This window comes from Lagenorhynchus albirostris, chromosome 17, assembly GCF_949774975.1.
Source record: "Lagenorhynchus albirostris chromosome 17, mLagAlb1.1, whole genome shotgun sequence".
In the NCBI taxonomy this organism is placed as follows: Eukaryota; Metazoa; Chordata; class Mammalia; order Artiodactyla; family Delphinidae; genus Lagenorhynchus; species Lagenorhynchus albirostris.
In genome coordinates, this window is record NC_083111.1 from 73,216,021 (window position 1) to 73,237,470 (window position 21,450).

The 21,450-nt window shown below is 45.6% G+C and overlaps 1 protein-coding gene across 1 annotated transcript in view; it reads right to left on the reverse strand.

Moving 5' to 3' along the window:
• Positions 1 to 21,450, reverse strand: part of KCNQ3 (potassium voltage-gated channel subfamily Q member 3) — a 293,437-nt gene that overhangs the window by 27,806 nt on the left and 244,181 nt on the right. The window contains exons 5-8 of the mRNA XM_060128526.1: positions 16,915 to 17,070; positions 15,734 to 15,844; positions 13,927 to 14,022; positions 12,924 to 13,022 (exon numbers count right to left, since the gene is read on the reverse strand). Coding sequence (XP_059984509.1) covers positions 12,924 to 13,022; positions 13,927 to 14,022; positions 15,734 to 15,844; positions 16,915 to 17,070 — 462 coding nt within the window. The remainder of the gene's footprint in view (positions 1 to 12,923; positions 13,023 to 13,926; positions 14,023 to 15,733; positions 15,845 to 16,914; positions 17,071 to 21,450) is intronic.

The window sequence follows — 21,450 nt, forward strand, 5'->3', positions numbered from 1 at the left end:
TGTAACTATAATGGAAAATCATCTGAAAAATTATATAACTGAGTCGCTATGCTGTACACCTGAAACTAACACAATATTGTAAATCAGCTATATTTCAATTTAAAAAAAAGAATTAGAGGCACCACTTCCATTCCCTTCTCATGCTACAGGACAATGATGCCATGCCTCCCCCTCCAGCATCAGAACTCCCCAACCTCCCCACTTCCCCCCCACCCCCCGCAAGCCAGTGACCTCCCACATGCCGCAGAGCAGCTGGGCCCATGAGCCATGGCTGCTGAGCCTGCACGTCCGGAGCCTGTGCTCCGCAACGGAAGAGGCCACAACAGTGAGAAGCCCACGTACCGCAAAAAAACAAAAAAAAAAACAAAAAAAACCCAAAAAACTCTTTCTTTCCAGAGATATAATGGGCTTTGGCATAAGACCTGGGTTCCGATCTTCGCTCCATTGCTTACTAGCTGGGTGACATTAGACAAGCTGATTAATCTCACTGATGCTATGATTCTTCACCTATAAGCTTATGGCTATGAAAAATGGAGTTCCCCATTCTACTTATCTCCCAGGACATTCTAAAGATTAAACGAGATAGCCTGTATGGAAACAGATCCAATATTATTTGGCCGTAGCAAAGGGTTACAGCATATAGTCCCCCTTCCCCATTTCTAAGCACTCCAGTAATCTTGACCCTGGTCATAAAAAGAACAAGTTCTGGTTCTACAATAAATTAACTGGGTCTTCTTGGTCAAGTAACTTCTGTTTCTTGGGCCTAAGTCTCAGCTTCACTTTAGTTCTAATATCTCATGATTCCAAAGCCGCACTGTCCAATGGTAGCCGCTAATCAATCATCACATATGGCTGTTTAAATTAAGATGGAAGAAAATTAACAAGTCAGTTCCTCAGTAACTAGTAATAGATGCTCAACAGCCACAGGTAATTAGTGGTCACCATACTGGGCGGCGCAGCTATAGACAATTCTACTATCACTTTTAGGGAACAAATCTGTGTGCATGTGTTTTTGTTGGTGGTAAGCAACACCTGGTTTTTAATGTCTGCTCTCTTCTCTGCTTGTGCATGAGGATGTACAATCTCCCATCCCCCCAGCATCTTCCTGTACCTTCTCAGCCTCCTACCACCTACTTCTACTAGGGCTACACAGTTTCCATTGGCCAGCAAATCAGAAGACCTGGGTTTGGTCCCAGCTATGCCCAACGTGATGTGTGGCCTCGAGCAAGCCCCTGAGCTGCTGGGGGGGCCTCAGTTTCTTCTCATATGAAATTGGGGTGGGACTTGACACTCTCTGAGGTTCTTTGCAATTCAAAAGTAACGATTTTATAATTTTAAGTAATCACAAAAGAAAAACAAAAAAGGCAATACCATCACTCATCACTGCTAGCCCCAAATATGCATGTATATACATACACATATGTACACATGTGTATACATACACACATATACTTGCAAATTAACGAAAAACTACACTTGCTGGAAACTGATATGACACCACTCTTTTTTTTTTTTTTTTTTTGCGGTACGCGGGCCTCTCACTGTTGTGGCCTCTCCCGTTGAGGAGCACAGGCTCCGGACGCGCAGGCTCAGCGGCCATGGCTCACGGGCCCAGCCGCTCCACGGCATGTGGGATCTTCCCGGACCGGGGCACGAACCCGTGTCCCCTGCATCGGCAGGCGGACTCTCAACCACTGCGCCACCAGGGAAGCCCTGACACCACTCTTAGAAATGGACTACACAACTTCATCCTTCACCATGGAAAACAGTCTGGCAGTTCCTCAAAAAGTTAAACATAGAGTTACCTATTCCACTCCTAGGTATACACCCAAGAGCATTGGAAACACATATCCACACAACATGTACCTGAATGTTCATGGGCCAAAAAATGGAAATAACACAAATATGCATCAACTGACGAATGGATAAATACAGTGGGGTATATATGATGGAGTATCATTCAGCCATAAAAGGAATAAAGTTCTGATACACAAGACAACATAGATGCAACTTGAAAATATTATGACAAATGAAAGAAATCACATTATAAGATTTTATTTTTATATGAAATGTGCAGAATAGGCAGAATTGAGAGAGAAAATATTAGTGGTTTGCAAAGGGCTGGGGGAGAAGAGGGAACCAGGAGTAACTGCTAAAGGGCACAGGGCTTGTGTTTGGGGTAATGAAAATACTCTGGAGTTAGATAGTGGCGATCAATGCCCAACTTTGTGAATATACTAAAAACCTACCAAATTATTACTTTAAAAGGGTACCTTTTATGGTATGTGAAATCCTTTTGTAATATATGAAATATATCTCAATAAAGTGTTCTTTCAAAAAAGTAAATCAAATAAAAAAGCCTTTAGGAAGCAGGTGAGGACACACTAGTGTATTATCAGCTACTTTTTTTTTTTTTGCCATTAAACATATGGAGTGGGTTGGAATATGGGCGGGGGGGGGCATTCTTCTCCCAAGGGACGGCCTTGCTTCAGAATGGTTACCAAGTGAATTCCCTAGTGGTTTTATACTTTTGTCCTTGAAAAACGGAAAGAAATGTTCTCTCTTAGTGTAAAAGCCATTCCCATATCACGGCTGCTGTCTGCAGCACAACATATTCCTTGGAGTCTCCGACAGCTGGGACAATGCCTTATTTATAATAAATCAACGCAAAAGAATGGGCCTCTTGCCAAGACCTTGGGATGCAAAGCAAACAGAAATCTTGATTCAGAATTCAATGTGGTTGCACAAGTTCTTGTTTTTGAGTTCAAGGTCACTCTGTTCTCTTCAGGAGAAGCCACCTGCCCATTCTAAGACCCTTGTTATCCCCAGGAAAGCTGATACTATCCCAAACCCAAAATGATTATAGCAACAATCGAATGTTAGAATCAAAAGGAATCACAGAGATCATCTTCTGAGTAAATCTAATTACAAGTAAGAAGACACAGTTAGTAAACCAAAATTTATCATTCCATTACAGAAGCCTTGCTTCTTCTCATCTCATTAACTCTCCCACAAGTCATCACTCCCTGAGTTTCTTTCCCTTTGCTTATTCCCTTTCAGGTCCTCCCTCTATCGTCCCTTCCTACTGCTGTTACCTTGGTTTAAGCTCTCATTTCCTCTTCCCCTGAATCCTGCATTCCTTTGTTAGCTGATCTCCTTGTATAGAATCCTGAGCCTGTCCAATCCATCCTCGCTCCTGTCACTTTCCTGAAACACACATCTGATCATGTCTTTCTCTGCCGCCAGTGGCTTCTCTTCGCTTTCAGGATCAAGGTCAGAGTCCTTCACAAGTCACTTGTGACCTGCATAGTCTGGTCCAATCCTTAGCATACACAAGGGGCTCAAAAATATTGGTGGACCGAAAGCCTGGACTAGAAAATGCCACATGCCACTAGACCCTCTTGGGAGTAACAGCACCATAGACGCTGAGATGGGAGAGGTAAGCAGAGCCCTGAGGTTCTGGGGCCCTGCGGGTCGTGGTCAGGGTTGGGATCTTGTTCTCTTCATCATGGTTATCCAGTGGAAGGTTTTATGCAGGGAAATGAGTCAGTCATGATGTCATGAATTTTCTTAAACCTTTACCACAGTCCAGGGATGGAAGTGGAGGGAAAATTGAGGCCGAGTTCAGAGCCTGGCCCCAGGCTCCACCATGAGAGTGTGGGAAGGTGGGATGGGGTTGGGGGGCCCACCCGTCCAGCACTGGGTCATGCTACGGTTCATGAACCCAGACACGTGGCAGAAACACGCTTCGGGGCAGGGTTTCCACTCCAGGTATGAGTTCTGAGTGTCCCTCTACTTCTTCCAACTCAAGGGTCCTATCCACCCAGGCTTCTATCCACACACTTAAAAATCTGAGCTCTGGACCACAGTGTCTAAAATCTAGCAAAGATTTTGGGCACTTCGCTGATGGTGTCGGTGAGCGTGTTTCCTGCCTGAGCGCAACTAGCGGCGAGTCACGGGCACCTCTAGTTTCCTAAGGTGAAAGCTTAGATTACTGAGATCAGGAACCAAGATGGCGGAGTAGAAGGACGTGCTCTCACTCCCTCTTGTGAGAACACCAGAATCACAACTACCTGCTGGACAATCATTGACAGGAAGACGCTGGAACTCATCAAAAAAGATACCCCACATCCAAAGACAAAGGAGAAGCCACAATGAGATGGTAGGAGGGGCACAATCCCAGTAAAATCAAATCCCATAACCGCTGGGTGGGTGACTGGAGAACACTTATACCACAGAAGTCCACCCACTGGAGTGAAGGTTCTGAGCCCCACGTCAGGTTCCCAACCTGGGGTTCCGGCAACAGGAGGAGGCATTCCTAGAGAATCAGACTTCGAAGGCTAGTGGGATTTGATCGCAGGACTTCAAAAGGACTGGGGGAAACAGAGACTCCACTCTTGGAGGGCACACACAAAGTAGTGTGTGCATTGGGACCCAGGGGAAGGAGCAGTGACCCTAGGGGAGACTGAACCAGACCTACCTGCTAGTATGGGAGGGTCTCCTGCAGAGGCAGGGGGTGGCTGTGGCTCACTGCAGGGACAAGGACACTGGCAGCAGAAGTTCTGGGAAGTACTCCTTGGTGTGAGCCCTCCCAGAGTCCGCCATTAGCCCTAACAAAGAGCCCAGGTAGGCTCCAGTGTTGGGTTGCCTCAGGCCAAACAACCAACAGGGAGGGAACCCAGCCCCACCCATCAGCAGTCAAGTGGATTAAAGCTTTACTGAGCTCTGCCCATGAGAGCAACACCCAGCTCTACCCACCACCAGTCCCTCCCATCAGGAAGCTTGCACAAGCCTCTTAGATAGCCTCATCCACCAGAGGGCAGACAGCAGAAGCAAGAAGAACTACAGTCCTGCAGCCTGTGGCACAAAAACCACATTCACAGAAAGACAGACAAGATGAAAAGGCAGAGAGCTATATACCAGAGGAAGAAACAGATAAAAACCAAGAAAAACAACTAAATGAAGTGGAGATAGGGAACCTTCTAGAAAAAGAATTCAGAATAATGAGAGTGAAGAAGATCCAGGACCTCAGAAAAAGAATGGAGGCAACGATCGAGGAGATGCAAGAAATGTTTAACAAAGACCTAGAAGAATTAAAGCACAAACAAACAGAGATGAACAATACAATAACTGAAATGAAAAATACACTAGAAGGAATCAATAGCAGAAAAACTGAGGCAGAAGAATGGATAAGTGACCTGGAAGATGGAATGGTGGAATTCACTGCCATGGAACAGAATAAAGAAAAAAGAATGAAAAGAAATGAAGACAGCCTAAGAGACCTCTGGGACAACATTAAACACAACAGCATTCGCATTATAGAGGTCCCAGAAGGAGAAGAGAGAGAGAAAGGACCTGAGAAAATATTTGAAGAGATTATAGTCAAAAACTTCTCTAACACGGGAAAAGAAATAGCCCCCCAAGTCCAGGAAGTACAGAGAGTCCCATACAGGATAAACCCAAGGAGAAACATGCTGAGACACATAGTAATCAAACTGGCAAAAATTAAAGACAAAGAAAAATTATTGAAAGCAGCAAGGGAAAAATGACAAATAACATACAAGGGAACTCCCATAAGGTTAACAGCTGATTTCTCAGCAGAAACTCTACAAGCCAGAAAGGAGTGGCATGATGTACTTAAAGTGATGAAAGGGAACAACCTACAACCAAGATTACTCTACCCAGCAAGGATCTCATTCAGATTCGATGAAGAAATCAAAAGCTTTACAGACAAGCAAAAGCTAAGAGAATTCAGCACCACGAAACCGCCTCTTCAACAAATGCTAAAGGAACTTCTCTAAGTGGGAAACACAAGAGATGAAAAGGACCTATATCTCCTTTTTGACCCACCTCCTAGAGAAATGGAAATAAAAACAAAAGTAAACAAATGGGACCTAATGAAACTTGGAAGCTTTTGCACAGCAAAGGAAACCATAAACAAGACCAAAAGACAACCCTCAGAATGGGAGAAAATATTTGCAAATGAAGCAACTGACAAAGGATTAATCTCCAAAATTCATAAGCAGCTCATGCAGCTCAATAACAAAAAAACAAACAACCCAATCCAAAAATGGGCAGAAGACCTAAATAGACATTTCTCCAAAGAAGATACACAGGCTGCCAACAAACACATGAAAGAATGCTCAACATCACTAATCATTAGAGAAATGCAGATCAAAACTACAATGAGATATCATCTCACACCAGTCAGAATGGCCATCCTCAAAAAATCTAGAAACAATAAATGCTGGAGAGGGTGTGGAGAAAAGGGAACCCTCTTACACTGTTGGTGGGAATGTAAATTGATACAGCCACTGTGGAGAACAGTATGGAGGTTCCTTAAAAAACTACAAATAGAACTACCATATGAACCAGCAATCCCACTACTGGGCATATACCCTGAGAAAACCATAATTCAAAAAGAGTCATGTACCAAAATGTTCATTGCAGCTCTATTTACAATAGCCAGGAGATGGAAACAACCTAAGTGTCCATCATCGGATGAATGGATAAAGAAGATGTGGCACATATACATGATGGAATATTACTCAGCCATAAAAAGAAATGAAATTGAGCTATTTGTAATGAGGTGGATAGACCCAGAGTCTGTCATACTGAGTGAAGTAAGTCAGAAAGAGAGAGACAAATACCGTATGCTAACACATATATATGGAATTTAAGGAAAAAAATGTCATGAAAAACCTAGAGGTGAAACAGGAATAAAGACACAGACTTACTAGAGAATGGACTTGAGGCTATGGGGAGGGGGAAGGGTAAACGGTGACAAAGCGAGAGAGAGGCATGGACATATATACACTACCAAATGTAAGGCAGATAGCTAGTGGGAAGCAGCCGCATAGCACAGGGAGATCAGCTTGGTGCTTTGTGACCGCCTGGAGGGGTGGGATAGGGAGGGTGGGAGGGAAGGAGACGCAAGCGGGAAGAGATATGGGAACATATGTATATATATAACTGATTCATTTTGCTGTGAAGCTGAAACTAACATACCATTGTAAAGCAATTATATTCCAATAAAGATGTTAAAATGAAAAAAAAAAAAAGAAAAGGACCTATAAAAACAAACCCAAAACAATTAAGAAAATGGTCATAGGAACATACATATCAATAATTACCTTAAACGTGAATGGATTAAATGCTTCAACTAAAAGACACAGGCTTGCTGAATGGATACAAAAACAAGACCCATATATATGCTGTTTACAAGAGACCCACTTCAGACATAGGGACACATACAGACTCAAAGGGAGGGGATGGAAAAAGATATTCCATGCAAATGGAAATCAAAAGAAAGCTGGAGTAGCAATACTCGTATCAGATAAAATAGACTTTAAAATAAAGAACGTTACAAGAGACAAGGAAGGACACTACATAATGATCAAGGGATCAATCCAAGAAGAAGATATAACAATTATAAATATTTATGCACCCAACATAGGACACCTCAATACATAACGCAACTGCTAACAGCTAAAAAGAAGAAATTGACAGTAACACAATAATAGTGGGAGACTTTAACACCTCACTTACACCAATGGTCAGATCATCCAAAATGAAAATAAATAAGGAAACAGAAGCTTTAAATGACACAACAGACCAGACAGATTTAATTGATATCTATGGGACATTCCATCCAAAAACAGCAGATTACACTTTCTTCTCAAGTATGCATGGAACATTCTCCAGGATAGATCACATCTTGGGTCACAAATCAAGCCACAGTAGATTTAAGAAAATTGAAATCATATCAAGTATCTTTTCTGACCACAATGCTATGAGATTAGAAATCAATTACAGGGAAAAAAACGTAAAAAACACAAACACATGGAGGCTAAACAATACGTTACTAAATAACCAAGATATCACTGAACAAATCAAAGAGGAAATCAAAAAATACCTAGAGACAAATGATAATGAAAACACGATGATCCAAAACCTATGGGATGCAGCAAAAGCAGTTCTGAGGGAAGTTTATAGCTATACAAGCCTACCTCAAGAAACAAGAAAAATCTCAAATAAACAATCTAACCTTACACCTAAAGGAACTAGAGAAAGAAGAACAAACAAAACCCAAAGTTAGAAGAAGGAAAGAAATCATAAAGATCAGAGCAGAAATAAATGAAATAGAAACAAAGAAAACAATAGCAAAGATCAATAAAACTAAAAGCTGGTTCTTTGAGAAGATAAACAAAATTGATAAACCATTAGCCAGACTCATCAAGAAAAAGAGGGAGAGGACTCAAATCAATAAAATTAGAAATGAAGAAGGAGAAGTTACAACAGACACCGCAGAAATACAAAGCATCCCAAGAGACTACTACAAGCAACTCTATGCCAATAAAATGGACAACCTGGAAGAAATGGACAAATTCTTAGAAAGGTATAACCTTCCAAGACTGAACCAGGAAGAAATGGAAAATATCAACAGACCAATTACAAGTAATGAAATTGAAACTGTGATTAAAAATCTTCCAACATACAAAAGTCCAGGACCAGATGGCTTCACAGGTGAATTCTATCAAACATTTAGAGAAGAGCTAACACCCATCCTTCTCAAACTCTTCCAAAAAATTGTGGAGGAAGGAACACTCACAAACTCATTGCATGAGGCCACCATCATCCTGATACCAAAACCACACAAAGATACTACAAAAAAAGAAAATTACAGGCCAATATTACTGATGAACAGAGATGCAAAAGTCCTCAACAAAATACTAGCAAACAGAATCCAACAACACATTAAAAGGATCATACACCACGATCAAGTGGGATTTATCCCAGGGATGCAAGGATTCTTCAATATATGTAAATCAATCAATGTGATAAACCATATGAACAAACTGAAGAATAAAAACCATATGATCATCTCAATAGATGTAGAAAAAGCTTTTGACAAAATTCAACACCCATTTATGATAAAAGCTCTACAGAAAGTGGGCATAGAGGGAACCTACCTCAACATAACAAAGGCCATATACAACAAACCCACAGCAAACATCATTCTCAATGGTGAAAAACTGAAAGCATTTCCTCTAAGATCAGGAACAAGACAAGGATATCCACTCTCACCACTATTATTCCACATAGTTTTGGAAGTCCTAGCCACAGCAATCAAAGAAGGAAAAGAAATAAAAGGAATACAAACTGGAAAAGAAGAAGTAACTGTCACTGTTTGCAGATGACATGATACTATACATAGAGAATCCTAAAGATGCCACCAGAAAACTACTAGAGCTAATCAAGGAATCTGGTAAAGTTGCAGGGTACAAAATTAATGCACAGAAATCTCTTGCATTCCTATATACTAATGATGAAAAATCTGAAAGAGAAATTAAGGAAACACTCCCATTTACCATTTCAACAAAAAGAATAAAATACCTAGGAATAAAGCTACCTATGGAGACAAAAGACCTGTATGCAAAAAACTATAAGACACTGATGAAAGGAATTAAAGATGATACCAACAGATGGAGAGGTATACCATGTTCTTGGATTGGAAGAATCAATATTGTGAAAATGACTATACTACCCAAAGCAATCTACAGATTCAATGCAATCCCTATCAAATTACCAATGGCATTTTTTACGGAACTAGAACAAATCATCTTAAAATTTATATGGAGACACAAAAGACCCTGAATAGCCAAAGCAGTCTTGAGGGAAAAAATACGGAGCTGGAGGAATCAGACTCCCTGATTTCAGACTATACTACAAAGCTACAGTAATCAAGACAATATGGTACTGGCACAAAAACAGAAACAAAGATCAATGGAACAAGATAGAAAGCCCAGAGATAAACCCAGGCACCTATGGTCAACTAATCTATGACAAAGGAGGCAAGGATATACAATGGAGAATAGACAGTCTCTTCAATAAGTGGTGCTGTGAAAACTGGACAGCTACATGTAAAAGAATGAAATTAGAACACTCCCTAACACCATATACAAAAATAAACTCAAAATGGATTAGAGACCTTAATGTAAGACAGGACACAATAAAACTCTTAGAGGGGGCTTCCCTGGTGGCGCAGTGGTTGAGAGTCCACCTGCCGATGCAGGGGACACGGGTTCGTGCCCCGGTCCGGGAAGATCCCACATGCCGTGGAGCGGCTAGGCCCGTGAGCCACGGCCGCTGAGCCTGCGCGTCCGGAGCCTGTGCTTCACAACGGGAGAGGTCACAACAGTGAGAGGTCCGAGTACCGCAAAAAAAAAAAAAAAAAAAAAGACTCTTAGAGGAAAACATAAGAATACTCTTCGACATAAATCACAGCAAGATCTTTTTTGACCCACCTCCTATAGTAATGGAAATAAAAACAAAAATAAACAAATGGGACCTAATGAAACTTAAAACCTTTTGCAAAGCAAAGGAAACCATAAACAAGATGAAAAGACTGGCTGAACTGCCCCGGAGCCCGAGGGGAGGGCGGCCTCACTGAGGCTGCCGGCTCTGGGGGGGGCCCCACCAGCCAAAGCCGGACAGTCCTTGGGACCACGGGCCAGTTGTTTCAACAAGTAACTTAAAGACAAAACAGAAAAACAAGGAGGTTTGTGCCTGAGATCATGTGGATGTGAAACCAGGGATGGCCACCTTGCGCCAGAAAAGCCCCTTTATGATTTCTCGGCAGTCGGAGAAGATGGCGGAAGAGTAAGATGCGGGGATCACCTTCCTCCCCACAGATACATCAGAAATACATCTACACGTGGAACTCTCCTATAGAACACCCACTGAGCGCTGGCAGAAGACCTCAGACCTCCTAAAAGGCAAGAAACTCCCCACGTACCTGGGTAGGGCACAAGAAAAAATATGAAAAGGCAACCCTCAGAATGGGAGAAAATATTTGCAAACGAATCAACAGACAAAGGATTAATCTCCAAAATATATAAACAGCTCATGCAGCTCAATATTAAAGAAACATACAATCTAATCCAAAAATGGGCAGAAGACCTAAATAGACATCTCTCCAAAGAAGACATACAGATGGCCAAGAGGCACATGAAAAGATGCTCAGCATCACTAATTATGAGAGAAACGGAAATCAAAACTACAACGAGGTATCACTTCACACTGGTTAGAATGGGCATCGCCAGATCTACAAACAGCAAATGCTGGAGAGGGTGTGGAGGAAAGGGAACCCTCTGGCACTGTTGGTGGGAATGTAAACTGATACAGCCACTATGGAGAACAGTATGGAGGTTCCTTAAAAAACTAAAAATAGAATTACCATATGACCCAGCAATCCCACTACTCTCTGGGCATATGCCCAGAGAAAACCATAATTCAAAAAGACACATGCACCCCAATGTTCATTGCAGCACTATTTACAATAGCCAGGTCATGGAAGCAACCTAAATGCCCATCGACAGACGAATGGATAAAGAAGATGTGGTACATATATACTATGGAATATTACTCAGCCATAAAAAGGAACAAAATTGGGTCATTTGTAGAGACGTGGATGGATCTAGAGACTGTTATACAGAGTGAAGTAAGTCAGAAAGAGAAGAACAAATATCATATATTAATGTGTATATGTGGAACCTAGAAAATGGTACAGATGAACCAGTTTGCAGGGCAGAAATAGAGACACAGATGTAGAGAACAAAAGTATGGACACCAAGGGGGGAAAGTGGTGGTGGTGGGGGTGTGATGAATTGGGCGATTGGGATTGACATGTATACACGGATGTGTATAAAATTTATGACTAATAAGGACCTGCTGTATAAAAAAATAAATAAAATAAATTTCAAAAATTAAAAAACAAAACCTGGCAAGGTGTGGTCTATTTCAGAAGCCCAAGTAGTGAAAAGATCATGGGCTTTGGGGGCCTCTAGATGCGGCTGACACTGGCCAAAATGACCAAAGTTCCTGAGCCCCAGCTGGCTCATCCACGAGAGGAGCCTGGTGATACTGACCACCCCGCCCGTCTCCAAGCATGCACCATGGGCCACTGTGTTAGAATCAACAGGGGCGCCTATGTGAGGTGCTTGAGCTACTCTAACGCCATTGAAATTGCTGACGGTGGACGCAGGATCTGGTGTTTACAGTTCCCCGCTGATTTTAACGCACCTTGACATTTGAGAACCTCTGACTTATTTCATAGGATGCCTGTGAGAATTAAATGAAATGTGAACTTGGATTCCAGGAACATACTGGACATCCAATTAAGTATTCATCTCCCTCTCCCTTTTCATAGGTGCTGGCCAGGGACTTCCCTGGCGGTCCAGTGGCTAGGACTCTGCGCTTCCACTGCAGGGGGCATGGGTTTGATCCCTGGTTGGGGAACTAGGACCCCGTAAGCTGTGTGGCGTGGCCAAAAGAAATTTTTAAAAAAATAATAAAAAAAATGACTTAGGTGCTGGCCATAGGAAGAGGTTTTAATTTTTTTTTTTTCCTGAAGCCTTTCATTTAATCTCCCACCTCTGAGAACACAAAACCACATCTCTGGGCCCCCAGCTGCTTCTTCCCCGTGCCTTTCCCCCTGTCCAGAGTGGTCTGGCGGTGCAGGCCATGGGCAGGTGCTGTGGCCTCCAGGACCGCCAGGGTGGCCCATTGCACTGGATCCTCACTTCCTCAGCCACTGATCTGCTCAAACACTGGCCCGACCTCCCTTTTCAGCCACTCTACACTGTTTAGCTGGAAATGCTGGGTGACACCCTGGGGTCATCTGGGGAGCTTTAAAAAAATACTGATGCCTGGGCTGCAACCCTGGGGATTCTGATTGAATCTGCCTGGGTATGGTCTAGGCATTGGGATATTTTAAGCTCTAATGATTCTAACATGCAGCCCAGATTGGGAACCACTGCCCTGAAGGACGTCCTCCGGGAAACCGTGAAGCCAACAGGCACAAATACAGACGCACGGGAGGGATGGTCAGTCACGCTCTGAGCATTCAGATGAGTGGCCACTTGCCTGAAGAACGGAAAAGAGACGACTGATTCATAGAACCTCCATGTCGCCACAAGATCAATCCTGTTGGGGTTGGTAGCATAGTACCTCCAGGCGGCCTGGGGAGGAGAAAAGAGGGACAGGAATGACTTGGTGTCACCCGAAACTTTCACATGGAATCCCACAACATTAAAACAGAAAGCCCTTGACACCTAAGAGTATAACGTGCAGTGAGGTCATATCCAGAGAAGCCGGATTCTTGGCTTTCTGTAGCTCCTATGGGAAGAAAGCCTTCCTTGACCCCATCATCTCGGAGCTATAATTGATGGTGTGGGATGTGGAGAGGTGAACTACAGTGGACGGGGGAGGCGGGTACTGGGTAGAAGATCCCTGAAAGGAGCAGGGATTACTCTCGTTGCAAGATTCCTTGAGATTTCTCAAACAGGTAGGAAGACAAACAGTCTTCTGTGCCACTTCTGTGCATTTCCCAGTGCAAGGGACAGCCCGGGAGATGAGGTTTTGATTCTAATATACTAGATCTTCTGTATACCGTGATGGTTTGGGGTTTGCGAAGATAGAGTGGACTCTTAGAGATCAGCACTGGCCTAGAAACTACAGTATGGAGGATAACATCCTGTATCTGACCCACAGAGACCCTCACTGCAACTGGACACAAGTTCACGAGTGGGTGGTCACGCAGACATGCAGTCCCAGGCAGCTAGAGGCAGAACGCTCTCTTTTCCTATTCTCTGCGCTCCCAGTGGCCCATAAAACCACAAAGCAGGAACTTTCTCTGAAGTGAAAGAGGGAACACTCTGCCTCTCCCACCATCTCTCATGATGGTCCCCAACCCCCAGCCCACAGTTGGGGGAGAGATAAGGATGGAGAGCTGGCAGGAGACCAACACCCACTGCTGCCTGGCTGTCTATAGACACACACACAGAGACAGACACACAGACACACAAGCAGAGGCAGCTACGCGGGATCTCAGTTCCATTCCAGTTCATCCCCAGGCAGACAGACCTGGATGAGCTCAGCAGCGGGCTTCCTCCTTTTCTCAAAGTGCTTCTGACGGTGTTGCTCCTGCACCTTGAGCGCCAGCCCGGACCCCAGGATGCCCTGAAGGGAGAGGTCAGGCCCTGAAGTCAGCCCCACCCAGACTCTCCCAGAGCCCCAGCCCAGCTCCCAGCAGCAGGACGACACTGAAGCCAAGGGGAGGAGGAAAGATCCCTTCTTTCTCTTCCAGCGAGTAGGAGCTGGGTTAAGTGGAGCCTTAAAGCCAGGGCTTCCTGACTCTGCCACTTCCCTGCAGTGAGACCCTGGGCCAGCCTCCTCTCTGCTGCATCTCACTTTCTACCACACGGAAGTAGGATAAAGGTACCTACCGCATAACTCTGTTAGGAAAAAAAGTAAGATAATGTAATAGGAACTGCCTAGTAAGGAGTATGATGCAGAATAGATTCCCAGTTACTATTAAGGGAATTTAAAAAATATTTTAGTTGCTTGAATTGTCACTTGAGGCTTTTACTCTGGCTGGAATCCCTCTGAATTGTGATCTGTTTTGATTTCCAGGTCAGACTCTCATGTGAATTACACAGGTAGGAACACACCCTTTTCAAGTCAAGAGAGAATTTAGAGACCAAGTCGCACCCTCACTGGCCCTCACCTGTTACAGATAAGGAAACTTGAGAATCAGAAAGGCCATGTGCCCAAGGTCAAACAGCTTAGGAAAAAAATAGACCAGGTAGGGCTGCAGTGGTCAAAGAACGTTAGCCACAAAAGGATGGGAGGTGAAGGGCAGGGAAGAGGGTTTGTTATACAAGAAGGTTCTCTTCAAGTTTTGTGATTAAGAGCCAGGCTTGGAATGAGCAGACCTGGGTCCCTGGCTCCACAACCCAAAGCCCTGTGACTGTGGAAACTTCACTAACCCAATTAAGCCTCGGTCTTCTCATCTGGAAAATGGAGATAAATGTAGCGCCAAACTCCTAATGTTGTCACAAAGATTAAGTGAGATGGTGTAGGTAAAGCATTTGGCATGAATCTAGGGCACACTATGTTCAACAAATGCTATCTATTATTATTGCTGTTATTACACTGATGGGCACTGGGCTTTGGGGAAGTTATTCTATCAGGGGTCAAAACTTACTCTTGAGGGAAATGCATTTTTTATATAAACCAGTAGATGACAGGGCAAGGGAAGGAAACTCACATATACAAAGGACCCACTACGTGCAAGGAATACGTGGGTGAAAGACATAATCTCAGCTCCCCAGGAGCTCACAGTCTTCTGGTCAGGCAGATTTGGAAATGTGCAATCCCAGCATGGGGTCTGAAACACCTTTAAAGAGCTATGCCCAGAGGAGGGAAGGACTAACTCAGCCTAAAGAAGACAGCATTGAAACTGGGTCTTGAGGATAAATAACAAGGTCCTACGGTACAGCATGGGGAACTATATTCAATATCCTGTGATAAACCATAATGGAAAAGATTAAAAAAAAGAATGTCTCTATGTGTATAACTGAGTCACTTTGCTGTACAGCAGAGATGGGCACAGCATTGCAAATCAGCTATACTGCAATTAAAAAGAATTAAAAAAAAAGAAACTGGGTCTTGAAAGAAGAGTAGGTGTTTGGGGGGATCACTCCTGGCAAAGGGATTAGCACAGCCTATGGAAGAGAGACAGGAAACCACGCTACGGGGATGGTTATTGAGTTGATAGAGCTGGAATTCAAGATACGAGACGATGGAAGATGAGGCTGGAAAGTAGAACTGGGGCCAAGCGGTGAGGGGTCCTGCCCATCACACTAGGGAGAACACCAAAGATACTCACCGCTGGAAGGGCGAAAAAGGAGACGCCGATTAAGGAAAAGGTGGCTGCGATCAGACGGCCTTCCCACGTTTTGGGCGTCTTGTCTCCATAGCCAATGGTGGCCAGTGTGATCTGAAGAGAGAAGAGTTCAGACATGAGGCTTCCCAGGGAGAGGAAATTAATGATGTATCAGCTGAGCTTCACCTACAAGCCTTTGTGCTGACCGGGGTGCTGTTGCTGTTTAGAATAAGATTCCCACGGGAGAGATGGTGCTAAGTACCAGCGAATTTATATGGGAGCCTTGAGACCACACCTGTTTCTAAGTTAAGGATTTCTTCCCTATAGTCAATCAGTCAACGAATATTTCAATAATTGCACACATGTGCATGTGATATACATTCATGTGTATATCTGCCTATGTGCGATTTTGTGTACAGCCATGATTCTAAATGTATGTGCTCTTGGGGTGTATTCATATGCATTGTGTGTATATGTGTGCATGGCTAAGGTCTGAGCCCGTGTCTGTCCTGGTATGAGCTGAATATTCCTGCGTGTGTTTACATGTGTAGGTTATCAGCGCACATGTACTTATGAACGTGGAAGGCAGGCTTTCGGACCAGTTAAGAGTGTGGCTTCTAGAACCCAAATGCCTGAGTTCAAATCCCAAGTCAACCACTAACTGGCTCAGAGATCGTCCTTGAATTAGTTACTCAACTTCATGCCTCAGTTTCCCCATTTTTAAAAGGGGGCTAATAAGAGTTATTTCAGCTTCAAATAGATTTATAAATGTAAAGTGCCTAGAGCAATGCTTTAGTGCCACGTGTCCTGTGGGTGTGGGGCCGTGTGTCTCTAGGTGTGTTTGAGGGTCTGGGTACACACATCTCCATCTGCCACCGTGTCTGTCTGCACAGCACGGTGTGGCGGATGACAGCCTACGACGAGTGAGGTAAGGTACCTGAGTGACCGTAGGACCAGACTGCTGAGAGCTCTGACTTCTTATAAACACTATGCAAAAGCCCCTTCCAAGGGCCTCCCCTGCAGGGGGCGTCTCCCAGGGGCAGGTTCAGAAATGGAGGAGGCCTCCCCTCCCCTGTGGCTGCAGAAGGCAGTGGCCCCACCGAGCGCATCCATGCCACGCCCGCCATCTCTCTCTGTCCCTAACAGCCAGTCCCCACCGGGCAGCCTTCAAGGTGGTGACTCACCAGACCCCACCAAAGGGCATCCGCGTAGGTCTCAAACTCCTCTTTCATCTCTTCTCCTTGGGCATCCACCTCCGGCACGTCCTTCTCAACCAGGTAGACGAGAAATGAAGAAAGGATGAGTGTCAGGAACCCGATGTACCAGGCGGTGATGAGCTCCTGGGAGGGCAAAGCGGAGACAGGGAGGGGGTCACGAGTGGAGGCTGGGCGGAGGTTGGAAGCAGACACACTGGAGCTGGAGTCCAGGTTGCCTGGCTCTGTGACATGGGCAAGTTATTTACTTTCTCTGTTCCTCATCTCCCATCACTGTAAAGTAGGATCAGTAATATGGTCATTATTTTCATCATTAACAGAACAAGTGTATAGCTCTAGGAGGAGAGGAAGATTTCTGCGATCTCTATATCACAGCTCAAGGGCCTTCCCCTGGAGGCAAGAAGGCAGGAGAGACTGGCCACTGCCTCTGAGACAAGGCTCGGGACTCAGGAGAGCCGACCCTACCCAGGACTGGGCAGGGCAAGGACACAGCTCATTTCTACTGGGACAGGGACAGATAGCAATGGGGAGCTATCCTGGCAGAGCGGACGGAGCTGTGGACAGGGACCCAGCCCTGCCACTAACTGACTGTGTGTGACTCTGGGCAAATGACCCCTCCTCCCCAGCCTCAGTTTCTTCATTTTTTTTTTTTTTTGCAGTACGCAGGCCTCTCACTGTTGTGGCCTCTCCCGTTGCAGAGCACAGGCTCCGGACGTGCAGACTCAGCGGCCATGGCTCATGGGCTCAGCCGCTCCGCGGCATGTGGGATCTTCCCGGACCGGGACACGAACCCGCGTCCCCTGCATTGGCAGACGGACTCTCAACCACTGCACCACCAGGGAAGCCCAGTTTCTTCATTTTTAATATGAAGGGACTGGACCAGAGAGTTCCAAAAAGTGCCACAGACACTTCAAATGCAGACAGGTGTTTTTTATGTGACGTGGTCACCTACTGATTTAGACCATATTACACATTAGCATAGATTACACTAAAACCTATTATTTAGTGGATATTCCTGCATGACAGACTAGGACATGTACGTCAACAGAAGAAAGCTGATTTAAAGGAAAACGTTGAGGAACAGTAAGGATGGCGCAGAGATATGGCAAAGATGGGCAAATCACTGAGGTTTCAAACATCCTGACCATGACAAGCCCTGAGGTGCTTTCTATGTCTTTCATTCTATTCCAGTCCCAAGGGTTGCTGTGGTTACTGTGGTAGGCTGGGCAGCAGAAAGTCAAAGTCATGGGCGAACACCGCCTGGAGATTAGGCCCGTCATTCCTGCTGAGTCATCACAGAGGATGAAGCTGTTTGTGTCGATGGAGTTCATCTATCTGACCATCTGCGGCCAGTCAGCTGGCTTTATGGGTGAATCGCGTCGCGCTGACAGGGCTGCTTTCTGCCTGCTTCTGTGCCTTTGTTCACCTTGGTCCTCTGTCCTCCCTGTCCCTCCCCATGGGACCAACCAGAGAGCACTGAGTCATCTTCAGACTCACGTCACCTCCATTATGATGTCTGCTCTCCCAATTAGAGCTAGGGTTCATTTCTAGCTTTCTTTCAATGCCTTCACTATTTTCCAAACAAACTTTCAATCTCTAACACTTTCTTATGCTCATTTGCTTAGAGGCCTGACCTTCCCCACAGCATCCCGTGCACAGTGCACTCGTGTGAGTTTACAGCAGAGAGAGGTTAGCTGAGATGCTGCAGGCAATCCAGCCAGTCCTTCCCCTCCGTGAGTGTCTGCCCCGCTGGGGTTCGAGAAGGAAAAGACGAATTGGATCGTCCTTCCCCAGTGGCTGTATGAGCATGACCCTCTTGCTCTGTTAGGTGTGATTCTGGCGTGCCTAAGCTTTCTCATACCCTCTGGCCCCCAAACGCAAGTCAGAAGTTTCACCTGGTGCTTAAGCAGAGAAACAGCTGTCCATGCACACACAGAAGCACTGGCTGGGTGGGATTAGGAGCTGGTATAAAGGTCGTCCCTGAGGAGTGAAATGTGTCCCCACTCTGTGCCCTGCAGTCATCTCAAAGGCTATTCAAGGCAATTCCGCCTGGAGGCAGTTTTCGCCAGCAGTTCTGTGGCAGAACACACGCCTGAGCCCCCCTGCAGTCAGGTGCGGGCTGAGGGCCTGGGGTCCAGCCAATGTGGGGGGGTGATGGGAGCTACTTCCTGCCTTACATCCATTCTAGAGGATGCTCTGGGCTCCCCTTCCCTTGCCTTGGTGACTCAAGGCTCATTTCCAAGACAGATGAGGACCACCCAGCCCACATGAGACACTGTGTGAGTGAGAAGACACCCACATCTTTTGTGCTAAGTCACAGAGACTCCAGGGCTTATTTGTTTTGGAAGCAGAGCCCGGCTGATCCTAACTTTAGTAAGAGTGTTAACTTTAAAGTCTAACCCTGTGCAACCCTGTATGGGCCCGTCACTCTTCATCTCTGAGTCTCCAGGGGAGTCAAGCATGGAACTTGGCCCAGAGAACACGTTTTCTGAATGAATGAAGAAATGAATTGGTAAGTGCCTGTTCACCAGGCTCAGAGAAGGAACTGGTCTAAGCTCTTGCAGTTAGTAAATGCTGGACTCAAATCCAGGTAAGCGCTTACCTCCTGAACACACTGCCTGCCCCGGAAGTGAAGGCCAGCCCTATAACTGCTCTGCAGCTTCGGCACAGTGAAAGGCTGAAGGCTCGTCTAGTGGGACTGTTGGGGGAAGGATGGGATACAGAGCTTGCCAAGCAGTTGTTTTGTCTGCCTTTGGTCTCCTGCCACACACTTGAAGTTCTGCCCGCCTGGCATCAGTTGTGGGGTCTGGCGGTGGCGCGGACCATCTTTTCCCAGGAATTACATAGCAAACATCCAACTGTCATCTATTCTAATCTGAGGGAGCACAGGACAAGGACCGTAAGCAGCCCTTTTAGCCCTGATTTCCACTGGAGCTGGGAATCAGCTCAGCTCCATGGAGACAAGTTTAGGTATTGCTGACAAGTCCTCTGATAAAAGACAAAATAGAAGGTCGGGTGAAGAAAGAACTCTGAAAAGAAAGCCCTGACCTCCCCGAGCCTGTGGCCAGAAGTGGCACAGATGGGGAATAACACATGTATGGCAAGAGACTGCATCCTCCAGTGAGAGACTCCGGGTGTTTTAAATTTGTATTTCATTTTCTGTATATATTTACTTGTATGTTCGTGAAGAAAAGCATGTTTGAAATAATCCATGCTACCATTAATGAGCATTTACTATTCACCAGGCACTTACATGTACCTTTTTCTTATGTGAGCCACTGGAAGGCTTCACATTTTAACCACTGGGGAAGCTCATATAAAAACAGAGCAATGTTCTTAAAGTCTTACGGCTGGAAGGCAGCAGAGCTGAAATTTGCACTGAGCTGCTGTCTGACTCCTGAGCTCCTGTATTCTACGATGACATGCCGGCATATCTGGGTGTGCACTGAGCTGGAAGAACCCAGGAGTTAGCTGTGTGGAGGCAGTCTGGGGTTGCCAAGTGGGGATGGCATGGTGCTGTTAACGCATATAAGGGAAACTCTGAGCTCCCCAATGGCAACTTGCCCCAGGATCACTGCCTTTGGTGTAGTTCCCCAGAAGCAGAGCCTGAGACAGAAACTCAGGTGCATGTGATGATTGAGGGAGGGTCTCGGGAGAGACGGAGTGAAAGAAACCAGACAGGGCAGAAGACAAGAGCTCAGCAAGGATGTGGTCTCTGCTGGACCTCCTTCAGCCTGATCCCACGGGGAGCTCTGGAGTGTGAACTGCACCACAGGGCTGGTCCCAACACAAGAAAGGTACTTGTGTCAGTCAGTCACCGGCTGTGTGCTTCCCTCATGTGGGGGAAGGAAGATGAGAACAGTATAAGCTCCTGGGCAAGGCTGCGCTCCTGTATGTCTCCAGAGAAGGGGACAGCTGGGAATATTAGCGGCTAGCTCTCATAGCAGCTGAGGGCTGAGCACATCCTCCCGGTAAAGGTAGCCTGGTCAGGGCACCAACTGTCCATTGTACCCACCAAGCCTGGCACAAGAAGATGCTCTCGTAGTGACAAAGGTAGCTTTGGCTTTATCCCCTAAAGAACACCCATCCCAGGGGTCCTTCACTCCGATTTCCCCTGAACTGGCCTCGGAGTGTGAGGTTTTTCCTACTACTCAGAGGTTTTTGCTTCATTTCTCCAGGGTCCGGCTGAGGCAGGGATGTTAACACAAAGTGCTACCAAAGGTCTGGGCTAACCATAGGAAAGAAACACAGGGAGCATGACAGAGACAGCTCCAGACACGCTGGACTCTGCCTGCCTGGGTTTCCACACCTGCACAAGCACGTGGGACTCTGGGAGAGATCAGGCCAGGTCCCACTTGTCCTGGCTTCTCATCTCCCTTGGCGAGGCAAGAGCCGCCACGACCAGCAGCAAATCACTGAGCACAGGCTCTGAAGCCAGACGGCCTGGGTCTGTGCTGGTGGGCAGCTCACTTCCTCTTTCCAGATCTGCTTCCTTAGCACCGAAAT